Raw genomic sequence first — 14,049 nt, forward strand, 5'->3', positions numbered from 1 at the left:
TTGCTGATTGCTAATTTTACACCACTGAAGTACTTTGTTTATATTATAGCAATTGCTAAATTTTGTTAGCATTAAACTATTAAAAATAAAAGTGCAGTAGGAGAAACATCTTTGCTTTTGTGCAATAAAAGTAGGCTATCTATTTTTTAAAATGTAACTATAGTTAATACGTAAACTAGTAAATACTGTAGCATAAATAGTGTAAAATACTAATTACTAAACTTTTGTTAATGTGTACTACATGTATAGTATTCTGTAGTATCAAAACTGTAGTATAGTATACTTTACTATTTAATATGGTTTCATGAACACTATATAATATAGTTACTATGATAAATGCTAAAGGTTACCTCACATTTTTTTTAAATGTGGTTGCGTGTTTTCCATCTGCATCCTACATTAAACTGCTTTCATATGGCAAAAAATTTTGTTCATCTTTTGACCTATCAGCACAAACCATAACACTCAGCCCGACTCTTCCATCTCTCTATATTTGGATGGTTATTTTTTTTAAACACACAGTGGTTGCGCTGCTATGCTTATATGATATCCAGAGCTCTGAGGTTAGACTTGTTTATGTTATCTTATACTGTAAAGTTTAAGCTATCATTAGAGATCTGAGGAAAAGAAAGTACATATGTTTAAAAATGTGTCTTGTGTGCCATCCGCACATCTGTCCTAACAAATAATGAAAGTTAAATGAAAATAAAAGTGAAAATGAAGAGATATAAACAAACAAATCACTGAAGACAGATTTTGTGGTTAATTAAGCTACCGTTGCCTCTGAATATTACAGAGAGACCTGTTTACAATGTGGTTCAGTGTGTTTGTGTGTCTGTTTTGGTCTTGCTTGCATGGAAACATCATTTATAAAGACATTTTCTTTCCCCATTTTATCATAAAAAATAATGACATATTTTTATTAACTAATAGCAGGGATTAAAAATATCTGCAGAGAATATAAAATAGTCATGCTCAGCTCATAATTTTTTTTTATTACCTGTTAAATAGTCTTTGAAAGATATCATCCATGCTAATCCTGATCCACTAATTATGAATGCAATGAAAAGCAAAGTGATCAGAAAGTGTTTGATCAAACTAATATAGACCACTAAAAATCTATTATGCCACATAAATACTTTAGTAGCTAATACCATTGTATCTACCAGTAAATAAAATGAATACCCGTGTGCTTGTAACCCCAAAGCTACAGGTGGTCACTGCACAAAATCACAAACAAAATAGCGAGATGACAGCTGAGTATCATTGTGAAATCTTGATTTTGCTCTGTGTTTTATAACCGGCCTGAAAGTGCATGGCGCCATTGCGGTCATGACGTCCTACCAAATGCGCACCAGATGCGTCGGGTAAGATACTGGCCATTCGGAGGCACGCCATGCGCCAGTCACACTACACAACTCTGCTCCATTCTCTTTCAATCAGTGTTACTTCATTTCAACGTCTGTTGTGATGTCAGTCTGTTGGATTGCAAACCTTTGCTTGCCTTTGACACTGTTATGGATGTACCTAAGGAGACTAACTCTTCTCTATTGACTAACAGTGCTGGCAGTTAACAGATAACGACACAGCTTAAAAGAAACAACAGATTTCACAGTCTCTGCCAAAAGACGTTAAATATCGCCATAAAGGAGATTTCATGCTTTTATAGAGATCATTGTTTGTGGCTCATCTTGAATAATAATGTGTTTTTGATGAGACTACTCAGACAACCAGACAGCTGTTTGAAAAGAAGATATCCTTGTTTTGCCAAAGTATAAGTCGGCAATCGGCATTGCATGCATTCTTTACAAGGAATTCAATTTCAGAATGCGGTGAGCTCGCAGACAGAATAAAAAAAGACAAAATAATATTCTGAAGGTGTGTGATTAAGAGGCAGTTTTCCTGATGTGGTGTAAATTAATCCAGGACTAGGCCTTAGTTATATTAGGACATTTAAGTAGTTTTTACAAACATACCTTACGAAAAAAACTGGTAATGTGCATCTTGAGACAAAATAAGGACACTGATATACTGTATATTAACATATATCGGTGCCATTGTTTTGTCTCAAGATGCACAGTGCATGAGGTTTCAAAATAAGGCACCTCAAACGCAGTGGTGCTCGATTCGAAGTTCGTCACAACATGTACTGTATGTAACCCATCATGTATGTGGTTCGTAATTTCAAAATATGTGTTCTGTGCGTCGAGTGATCCTATGTGCATCACTTGTCTTGTCAAGTGCCTGCTGCAGACGCGTCTAAAGGGTTTATGATAAAAGAGATGCTCGCATTTGCCAGATACTCGCATAATCTCATGCGTAATCAGAGTTTACTGTTAAGGGAGTGTCTTGCGTGTATTTTGTGAACGTGAATGTCTCTTTTATTATAAACGGTTTTGACGCGTGTGCAGCAGGCACTTATTTTGACAAAACACGTGATGCACATGGTTCACATTACGCAACAAACACATATTTTGAAAACAAGAGCGACACAAATGACACTCCAAACACATATTTTGAATTCGTGCCCCTCGGATGAGAAGTCTTTTTTGTGCATTTTTTGCATTTTAGTCTGGGACTTGTATAATCACTGTCTGGGAAACCACCCCAAAATGTTTGAAATTGTAGGCAAAAATATACACTGGGTTGTTTTTTAACACATTGGGTCAAAAGGGAACAAACCTAGCCGTTGGGGTAAATTAACCCAGTAAATGTTTATATTTCACCCAACAATGGGTTAAAACAACCCAGCATTTTGGGTTAAACCAATACACCATAGGTTAAATTGCAATCCAATGGGTTGGGTTGATCCCTTTTAGACCCAACGCTGGGTTGAAAATAGCCCAGCATTATTTTCGGTGTATTGGGCCAAACTGAAATTTTACTTAATATTAATGAAGATAAAGCAGCAGCCAATAAGAGCTCAGAATAGATGTCAACTCCCTCAATATTGTTTAAAATTAATCTCAGAGTAAAACCTAAAGAAACCTCTTTATGAAATGCTTTATGAGTACGATGTTGCAAATTCTAGGCACTTGGTGAATATCCTGCAGATGATAAAACATAAGAGATTTATTTTGTATGCTTTTTGTCATTCCTATACACTGTAAAAAATGTTGGGTTACTTTAAAACTAACGTTGGGTCAAAAATTGAGTTAAATGATCCCTGAAAGTGTCCAAACAATTGGATAAAACCATAGACTGTCAAAAATATGGACGTAGTGTCTGTGACGTCACCCATAGGTTTGTAAAGAGCTTTTTTGAAACCAATAGTAGGCGGAGCCTGCTGTCGCCATCTTGGCAGTGCTTCACCGTGCATCACCAAAAATGGGTAAAGAGGCGGGATGTGGGTGAAGCTGAGGTGGCTGGTTTCTTAAACCACGCCCACCTAGCTCGACATTAGTGACAGCAGTGGCAGTTCACCCGTCACTCAAGTGGCCATGCCCTTAATTAAGCAGAACTTTAAGGGTTAATATAATTTAAATGGATGAGTTACAAAAAAATTCACCCCCCTTACAGTTGTCATGAAGGGCAAAATTAGCTTAATTGTTTTACCAGGCTGTAAACATATTATTTTCTACTGTAGAGTTCGGCATTTTAATATGGGGGGGGGGGGTCTATGGGATTAACTCGTTTTTGGAGACAGCCTCTAGTGGCCCGTCGATGAAATGCAGTTTAAATCACTTCCGTGTTGGCTTCATGATCAGAAGATCAGAAGGTTGCCCCTGCATCTTACATTTATTAAAGTGCTACCGAGTGTAGCTTGACTAAATGTTAAAACATTTTGTTTGATAAAGACTATAGATTATATGTTATGCACCTGGCAGACATTTCCAAACTAACTATTTCAGTTTATAGACTACTTAAGTTTTATTACACACTTCAACTTGACTGACATAATGGATTGACATATGGAGAAAGTCTAGCACGAATCTGTCTGGAGATGACGTGAAGACATTCTCTGAGAAAAGAAGAAAAACATCAAGTGCTCAGGACTTCAGCACAGATATATAAAGCAGCAGGGCATCCCAAATGAAAACCATATGCTGCACCTGGGCTCTGTATGTGTTTGTGTATTGTGATGTGTCATGCTGAACAGGACAAGGGCAACAAAACACGCTATCAGACTGAAGTGGCATCACCTCATTAAGTCAGTGAGGTGTGAGCTTCTTACATCCTAAGTTTAATTTCAATCATTGATTTTAGCCTTTGACAGGACTTGTTACAAAACGTACAAAACGTAACTGTAACTTCAATAGTACAAATTCAGCCTAAATGCTAGAATATAGCATTAACTATATAGTGCTAACTCAGTAGTCACAACTTAGTTTTTAGTATTGTAACAACATAGTACTTAATTTAATGTGTAATTTCATGTTGGCAGTGTACATCTCAACTGTAACGTCACAGTGGCGTTCACACCAGCTGCGAAAGAGGCGGCAAGCGCAAGTGATGCGAATAGGCATTCTGCGCGAATTGAGCGTTGCTGCGGGAAAAACTGAACTTCTTTTGCCGGAAAATCGCGCCATGTTAAACAATCAGGAGCTTGCTCTCGATGACTAGAATTTCACGTGCGACTTTCACGCGCGAATGAAGCGAGTAAACTGACTGTGGGTTGACACCAGACATGTTTGAGGCGTCAAATTCGCGTGTACCGCGCGTAGTTCGAACATTTTGAGTGTACTTGATTCATTCGTGCGTGAAATTCTAGTCATCGAGACATTCACACGGAAATTTGCTTCATGGGAGGGGCCTCTGTGACTCCGCTCGCTTCCTGTAATCACGTCACTACTAGAGCAAGCTCCTGATTGGTTAACGTGGCGCCTTTTTCCGCCAAAGTTCAGATTTTTCAACTTGCGCGCTTCCTGCGGCGACGCTCAAATCGCGGCATTCTCTTGAACTAGAAGCGTGAATGAGGCACAGCGTCGCGCTAAACGCCTGACGTGCGTCAACGTGTCTTTACTTTGCCTTAACATCACTCCCGCTTGACGTCTCTAGCGTGGCTGGTGTGAACGCAGCATGAAGATGTTCAAGCGTCCAACCACGCGCGAATAGCGCGGTTTTGCCGCCTCTTCTGCAGATGTTATTAAACTAATGGTCAAATAATAAAGTTTGACATATAAAATAGATATGTGTGTAACGTATGCAAAAAAGTGCCTGATTTATAAAGTGCACCCGACCTGGATTTATACGGTTTCAAATCCGGATTAGCAGCTTGTCACAACTCTTTTGTGAAAGTAGTTGCATGAGGCAACAGTAGTCTAGCTTTGATGTGTAAGCACAAAGCTTGTTTTCCATGAGAATAATGCATCATGTCTGGGCTTCATTAAGTAATCAACTGAAAACCCTTTGCACATGGTGGCCTTATTCTCAAAGAGTTCAAAACTTGTGGACAAACCTATAACTTTGAGGTATGAGACCTCATGTGGTCTAAAGTCAGCACATATTTTTTAGAAAGGGGTGCTTTGGATAGCTTCTTGTCCATCAGACATCTGTAAGGCTTTAAGGCATGAATTTATTTAATCTGGTTTATAGGTCTCTGAAGAAGACCTATAGTGAATATAAACACACTCTGAGTGGGTGTTTACTATGTGCAAGGTTATTGAAATATTAAAAAAGCCCAACCACAAGACCCTACTGTGGTCCTGTTTCTGTTTGTTAATAAATGAGACATCAGATGAAGTCAAATGACACACCTGCCAGACACTGAAATATATGTCATTTTTACTGTGTGTATATATTTTTTGAATGTGTGCCTGGAGTGTTTAGTGACATTAATCATTTGTAAGTTAAATGTGCATGTAAAATCTAAAATTTCAACTTCAATCGTGAATCCTCCTCAAGTTTATCGTATAATTGTATTGTTATATTTCAATCTAAGGTTGTCATGTGACCATATCTTGTGTTATCCTATAGTCTGTGAATATGTGAGGTCTATACACATTAAGGACATTTTGACTTTGATGTTCACAGGCTTTTGTCAGTGCTGTAAATGAATATGGTGCATTGATGAGATGGAAGCTCTGCTCTCATCGGACGCTTCTGTGCAATGTGTTTTCAATGCATCAAGAGTGAAACCAGATGGGCTTGCTATCGATCCTCCTGGCTTAAGAATGTCAGGAAAAGTCCTACAAAGAATGAGAAAATTCTTTCATTCTTACATAATTTCCATGGCACCAAAAAGAGAAAACGATTGCATGTCAGTGTGATTAATGGGAATGACTTTAGGTTTTATTTGATGTTATTAGACCTGTCTCTCTGATCCCGTTTATATAGGAGTCTTTCAGTCTGCAAGCAAAAAAAGCAGATAAATACATGACAAAATCAAAAGTGTTGTGGCAAAAGTACTGGACAGTACCATAGTAAAATGCATTATACTATATTGTTATATTCCATGATGCAGATGTCCAAAAACCACAGTATTGCAATGGTACAATGTAAAAAGGGATATAAATTGTAATATCATGGTGCCATCTGTTTCTTTTTGAAAGGGTGTACATCTGTGATTATGTTTAAAAATGATGCATCATTGCTGACTATATTAATACAGAAGCTCTTCATGTATCAGGGCAGGTTTTTTTTTACTGGGGTCTGAGGGCCCCTAGGGGGCCTCCAGGTGTTTCCTGGGGTCCCCCAAAAAATCTGAAATAAAAGACAAGGAAAATGTTTGTTTTTATTAGGTGTTTATTTCTCATTTCCTGCTACATGCATCCCAGACTTGTTTATCCCAGGTTTGTCCTTTGAATCTGTTTGTTTCTAGTTGTTTGTTTGGTAGGGGTGCCTCACAAAAGGTTCGTCATATTTGGGGGTCATTGGCATCATACAGTTTGAAAACCCCTGTGTTGGTATCCCACATAATCAAGTACATTTATTGCAGAAAATATAGTTAAATTACTCTAGTAGATACTTTAGTGTTTTGAACAGTACTAAAGTTAAGATAGTAAACTGCAGTAAATTATTGTGCACAATGATATGATAATTAGTTATCAGTTAGAGACTACTGTATACTGTAGTAAACATTAAGTAGTAATTGCTATAAAATACTACATTATACAAAATTTTACTAGAGTTTATAGAAAGCACTTAAGTTCATTGGTGTCATGTGGGACAATTTATAGGTCATAACAAATCTTCACATCAAAATACTTGTAACATGTTAAAATATTCAAAATAATAAATAAATATATATATTCTTCTTCTTTTACAGCTTGAACCACACGAACACTTAATAAATGCCAAGGGTATATACAAAAAATACAAAAATCACAGACTATACCAGTGGTTCCCAAACTTTTTCAGCGTGCGGCCCCCCTTGTGTACAGTGCATTTTTTCGTGGCCCCCCGTTTTAAAATGTAATATTTTAATTAAACAAAACATATAAAATTATACCTAGTAGTGCAGTTGGTTAGTTGGCTTATTATTTTTTTTTAGGTTTAATTACACAGAATTCATGATAAATGAATGTATTTTATAAAATGTCATAAAACTGGGGCCCCCCTGGCACCATCTCGCGCCCCCCCCCCCTGGGGGCCCCGGCCCCCAGTTTGAAAACCACTGGACTATACAACAATAGATAGATTCAACAATTTACAATGTATAAATAAAATATAATAATAATGAAAATAAATAAAGTTAAAGAAAATAAAATAAAAGGCCTTGCTACATCACAATAACTTAAATGTGTTCAACAAATACACAGTTTTAACAGCTTTTTTGTTTGTACTCTCCTTAGTAGTGCTAATATAAATATCTGTCTTTAGGTACCACAGCGAAAAGAGTTTTCTGATTGTTGAATTTACAACGGTGAATATCAAGAGATTAATAATGTAAGCCTTATTTTCCATCTTCTTATCATAATTCAATAAGCCAAATATTACATTTTCATATCATCAAAGAAAGTTGTACAACACTTTGACATTTATAAATTTACAAACATCCCACCATAGCCACTTTGTATTGACAATGCCAGAAATATGTGATACTGTTTGGATGTGAACAATTTACATCGATATCTTCAATAAATCTGGTTAAAAAAATGCTTTGCAGGGTACAATTTGTGTAGTATCTTAATGACATTTCTTTAAATTTATTTGTAAAAAGATACTTATTAGGTACCGTAATACCCAAACGTTCATCCAATCAATATTTTGGATACATTTAGACCAATAGAAAATAACATGTGGTTTACTAACAATTTATTTTTTAAATAATAAATTAATAGCCTTATTTATTTTGCTAGATGAAAAACAAATTCTGCTGTTTTTTAAAAATATATTTTTTAAGAATACCAATCGTGTTTACGTCACACGGAACGATCGTTCAGGCACCAGTTGTCACTCCGGATAATGTTCCTCGTCGGACCATCACAGTATGACCAACAAAATTTTAGAAACTAGCATTTTGGGGTATTAAGCTTTAAAAAACGTACAGTTTTCTCACACTCTTTAAATATTTAATATTAACGACGAATGTTGAGCTTATGTGTCATGTACTTCATTAAGATAGCGCTGTATTGTTGTTGATACGCAGTTGTCTGTCTGTTTGTTTTGGTTTCGTTTCTCCTCTGCATCCCAGTTTTTAAAAATGGCAGGACTCGAACCGCTTTTCAACTGCGTGTCAAACTCAATATCATGTTCACAAGATGCTTTGATTTGTTTTGTACACTGGGAAATAGTGAAAAGCGGCTATAAATGTCTGGGGATTGGAGATGAGGTGAGTCTTATTTGATTTATGACTGCATACTCATGAAACTCTCGTAGAAACACTAGCACTCACACGTTAACATTATGATTCGTGTTTTCTTAATTGTCATAAAGTGTAATATAGCCATTAAAAGTAAGACTTTGTCTGAAGTTATGCAATTTTTACCTTAGATACATTTGCAATGACATATAAACTGATCCACGTGCACTATTGCACTTAATTTTACTAAGAAATGTTTTACTTTATAGATGTGCGTGTTTGATTTGAAATTTTTGTGTCTAATGCATTGAGATTTATTGATTTTTAAGTAAGACTGGGGCACTGTGCATTGACATTTAGCAGCAGAGTAACTTTGCAATGGATTTATAGTTCACCCAAAAAATGAAAACGAGCCCATATTTTACTCCCCCTCAAGTCGTCCTAGGTATATGAATTAATTCTCAAAACTCAGATGGAGGTATATAAATAACATCTCGGTTCTTTTCAGCTTTATAATGGCATTGGATAGTGCCCCATTTTTTAAAGCTCAAAAAAGTGCATGCATCCATCTAAAACTGGTCTTTGGGGTGAATTAATGGGTTTTACATTTAAGGTAACTTTTCCTTTAAAATAAAGTTCTTGTTGTATGTAAGATGTTAAGAGCCTTAATAAATGTTTTGTAAATTGTTATAAATGCTTCTTCACACAGGCCGGAAAGGAAGAGAAAAAGTCAGAACTTCTTCCTGCCGGTTGGAATGAGAGCAAAGAGCTGTATACACTCAGATACAGATCAAATGATGACAAATCCAGCTTATTGCTCAAAGCTTTTACTGTGGACTCGACTCTCATTTTCAATTTAATGGTAATAAATCATTACATCAGTGTCTGTGTGTCATTACAGAGCTAAACAGTGGATGGTTTTTCACTTTTACACTGTACGCTTTTTATTTTTCACAGGACTCAACAACAGAAAAAGTAACAGACCTCACGCTTAATGTCAATGATTACATAGATGAAGCCAATCTGAGGACATTTGAAAGGTGTGTTTAAAAAATTGCTTTTCATGGTCACCAATGCAATAGTTTATAATCAGCTATAAAATAATATTTTTTTTTCATAATTGACACCCTGTCGGTGAAACCCAGCTTTTTTAATTTTAAAGTAAGGAATATTCTGTGAAATATAACCTTGATATCTTTAATATTGACTGAGTAAGGACATTAGGACTTTAGCCTGGATTTTAGAGTGATTATTATGTATAACATAATATCTGTATAATATTTGCATGGCTTTGTCCTCAGCGTGTTTAAGAACACAGATGAACTCGCGATAAAGCTGAAGTCCTCACTTCTGCCTCCTGAAAAGGAAGAGCGACAAGAAAAGAAAGAGAAGAAGAGAGAGAGTGAAAAACCCCAAAACTCAAGAGATCCTTACAACAACCCTCTTCTAATACCACACAGAAACCCTCCGACCAGACACCCACCTGACTGGTGAATATCCATCCATCTATCTATTCATTTATCCATCCGTCTGTTCTTTCTCATGCAAATTATACCGTGACTTTCAAAAGGGCCAATTTCAGGAATTTCAATGGGTAATATTTGGTTGAGTTTTGTCTAGCGCAGCTATTGTCGATCGTAATGGAAAGCACTCAAGCGGGCTGCAGTTTCTATGGTTACCGCCTCAGGTGGGCTCATGAGCATCTGAAATAGACATTGATTTTATGAGATTGTTTCTTCTCTTTCTGCATTAAATGAAAAATACCTCTGTATTCTGTTCTGAGAACTTCATCCCACACTTTTACTTCAGTGACTCTGATAGCAATTTATTACAAGTTCAAATAAATTACTACACTGAAACCATTCAGTCAACGGGACACAGATGTCTTTGAAGTTTAGAATAAAATGTATAATGTTTATGCCACTAGTTGAACCGAACTGAATTTTAAAAATAATACTCTAGCTTCATCTCATTTCGAAGGCTGAGGTTGCATCTGTCAGCTGCAGGTTTATTATTTCAGGTTATGTGCAATCGTCACCTTTCAAAGTATGAATGATCTACAATTATTACAAGGAATATATTTTATTTTTATACAGTATTTTTCCTAAAATGAGACAACCACGATGATGCACCCGACAAATGTCCCCTTTGCTTCACACAGGAAGTCCTGCTGCCAATTCACGCCATTGGTCGATGTAGAAGTTGTCAATCAATGTTTTTTTTTAATGCAGCATTTAGGTTTGCATACATGTGCATTATAAGTTCATATTTAAATGACAGAGGCAGAACTACGTGTGTGTATATATGTGTGAAGGACACTATGGGGTGTTCTGGTAATCTGAGAGAGAGTTGTTGTGTGTGTGGTCTAGGCGTCAGCTCGTGTCCTCTGTCTTATTCAATATTTAGCAGTGCGGGTCCTGAGAGAGCTCTCACTGCTGTACTGTGTCTGTTTTTTGAGGCACTGAGGATTGTGGGTAATGTGTGACTGACACCGCAGACTGTGGGACAGAGCGATGCTGTGTGACTGTCATTGAGAGAGAGAGAGAGACTGTATGAGAGATTTCATTTCAATTCAGTTAGTTTGGGAGAGGCATAAGAGTATGCGTACACCGTTTAAATCTGTATTTTTGGAATTAATTCAGTAAAATAAAAAAAAATAATAAAAGTGAGAAAGCAAAGAGGCAGTGCAATGGTCTCTGTAAGGACATGGCAGGAACCCAGAGATGAAATTGGGTGTTTGTCTCCTAATTCTTCTTCCTGGGTTTGCGGTCACCCCTATCCGATTCTTTATGATGTCAGCCATTTATCGACTCACTGTAGGGCTGATGGTAATTCAGTTAAACGTCCTCTGCTTCCAGCCACGTAAAGGTATCTCGGTTTAAAGTCAAAGAGCCTAGGAACATTTGGCTGAGTCACGCTGGCACATTTGGTTTCAGTAGTGTCAAAGTTACGCCTTTATCATCCAAATAACTATGTAGATACAGTACAGTGAATAAGAGATTTGCTTGTTACAAGTATATGTACAGTGCTAACAAATTTTTTCGACCAGCACCCAATGTAATATTTGTGCTACAGATGCCCTAAGCAAACAATATACCAACATCATCTGTTTATGTTTCAGTAATGTTTAATCCAGTATGTGTAAGCTCTTTAGAAGTATGTCTTATACTTAAATATAATTATTGTTCTTATCCATGAATGCAGAAAGGCAGAAAAAAATAGTAAAGCACTTCATTATTTTTTATTCAGATGCCCAATTACAGTTATTTACTTGCAGTCCTTAATAGAAAAATAAGCTTTAAGGGTTGAATGTTACACTTCTGAGAGATTTGTGAAGCCCTGTGATTTTATGTATACTGTTATTTATACTGTTTGTGGCATTAAGTAATGATTTTGTTCCCCTATTTAAGTATATAGATAGTTAAGCCACACGAATGCCATTCAAAACTGCATTGTGTATTTAATTGCATTTGGGGAAAAACATTCGCAAGAGATTTGAGTTACTGGTGATACTAAGGTGTTTAGTAGTCAGTTCAGATCTAACCACAGGTATAGTTAAAGAATTAACTTTGGACATGATCCTTTACTATCTGGCATCCAGAAAGTCTTTATTTCTTTTCATTCAGAGCAGTATATTCTGTATTCTGTTTGTAGGCCCGACCCCATGGCTCCATTCGCAGCAGGAGGGGCAGATCTTGATCCCTTTGGGTAAGAAATCCATAATCAAACCAAAACGAGCATCTTTTGATATGCTAATAATATTTATGTCTCTTTGACCACTAGCTTGCACAGCTAGTCTTCATGACATTTCTTAAAGGTGCACAATTTTTTTTTTATATATATATATATATATATATATATATATATATATATATATATATATATATATATATATATATATATATATATTGCAAGTAGGTGTGTGGGTTTACTCTAATTTCCTCCCTATATATATATATTTATATATATATATATATATATATATATATATATATATATATATATATATATATATATATATAAGCTTTTTAAATAGTTTGTGAACATGTCTGTGAAATACAGGCTAAAGTCTCATAATGATTTTGAGCATCAAAGTTTTATTTCACATTGATTTCAATCTTTGACATGACATGACCTTACGTGATCAATATTTAAAACATCAAGGTAATATTTTCTTTACATTGTATAGGATCATTTTATATTGAAAACAGTAAATCACAAAAAAATGACTTCAGCTGGGCTAAAATGGCACCGGCAGGGTTAAATTATTATGTGTAATAATATTTATTAGGTGTGAAACATTTCATATAAAAATAAAAGGCTTACTGCACCTTTAAAAATAAAAGCTGAAAAGAATATTTAAGAATTAAAATGAATGAGTGCACTTTAAAGCATTGAGCTTGCATAATGAATAATTTATTAGGTCTTGACTCTCATACTGGGGTTTTTCCTTCAGTGGAAGGGCAGGAGGAATGATTGTTGATCCATTGCGTGCTGGGTTTCCTCGCTCAGGGTTTGACCCGTCGTCCGGTATTCCCGGAGTCCTTCCTCCTGGCGCAGTGCCTCCTGGTGCCCGCTTTGACCCATTCGGCCCAGTCGGGCGTCACAGACCAGGGTAAGATCTTTATATTCAATTAACTGAGATTCAACAGACACGTCTTTATTTCTGTCAGTGCTTTCCTTACAACATACTTTCACAACATGTCTTCTGCTGTAGTGCTAGAATTAATTTTCATATTTAATTTAAATTTTTGGATGGATCTTTAATAGTTGCTCATTGAACATATAATCTTTCTTCCATCCATCATATCTTTTGTTAGTGAGCTTAATTCAGCTATGAAACTGTGATTATATCGCCTTGATGTCATTTGTTTTGCTCCTTCTTCCAGGCCAGACCCTGATCACATGCCTCCACCGGGTTATGACGACATGTTCATGTAGAGAAGAAAAACCAAACACTTTTACAAGCTTTTCTTCACATTATTATTGCACTTTGTGTTTGAATAAACTTACATTATAGGGTTGTGTTGTAGTGAAACAGGATTTCCTTTTTTTTTTTTTTTTGCTACTTACTCATTAAATTAAAAAAATTTTCTTCCAGCGAAATTGTTTGGTCTTTATTTGATGTAAGGCTTTACAAGTTTTTATTTTCATTTGAAGTGTATTATTTTAGAGGTTATAGCTGTTCCCCTTTTTTCACGAGGGTTGTGTTTTGTTATATAACTATCAGACGTGTTTGCGGGTTCCCTTTACAGTGTCGATAGATGAAACGGAGAAGCTACTGGAGATGGTCACTTTAATAAGAGGAACATGCTGAAGGCTCCAGCAGATGTAATGGAAATCAATAGTTGTAATGGCCGCTGTGA

General features: G+C 36.1%; 1 protein-coding gene across 1 annotated transcript; it reads left to right on the forward strand.

Moving 5' to 3' along the window:
- Positions 1-8,318: 8,318 nt before the first annotated feature.
- psmf1 (proteasome inhibitor subunit 1) lies at positions 8,319-13,783 on the forward strand. Its single transcript, XM_065279591.2, has 8 exons — positions 8,319-8,406; positions 8,576-8,713; positions 9,393-9,545; positions 9,641-9,723; positions 9,985-10,173; positions 12,338-12,391; positions 13,140-13,298; positions 13,573-13,783. Exons 2-8 carry the CDS (start codon positions 8,585-8,587, stop codon positions 13,622-13,624), a joined length of 819 nt encoding a protein of 272 aa, XP_065135663.2. The 5' UTR covers positions 8,319-8,406; positions 8,576-8,584; the 3' UTR covers positions 13,625-13,783.
- The last annotated feature ends 266 nt before the right edge of the window (positions 13,784-14,049 follow it).

The sequence above is a fragment of the Paramisgurnus dabryanus genome, chromosome 7 (genome assembly GCF_030506205.2).
Source record: "Paramisgurnus dabryanus chromosome 7, PD_genome_1.1, whole genome shotgun sequence".
Lineage (NCBI taxonomy): Eukaryota > Metazoa > Chordata > Actinopteri > Cypriniformes > Cobitidae > Paramisgurnus > Paramisgurnus dabryanus.

What these genes read in the sequence shown, in the direction of transcription:
- psmf1 (XM_065279591.2), top strand. Translation starts at nt 8,585, where the DNA reads ATGGCAGGACTCGAACCGCTTTTCAACTGCGTGTCAAACTCAATATCA. An exon ending in GTCTGGGGATTGGAGATGAG is followed by an intron (nt 8,714 to 9,392) that starts GTGAGTCTTATT and finishes TTCTTCACACAG; the next exon opens with GCCGGAAAGGAAGAGAAAAA. An exon ending in GTCGGGCGTCACAGACCAGG is followed by an intron (nt 13,299 to 13,572) that starts GTAAGATCTTTA and finishes TCCTTCTTCCAG; the next exon opens with GCCAGACCCTGATCACATGC.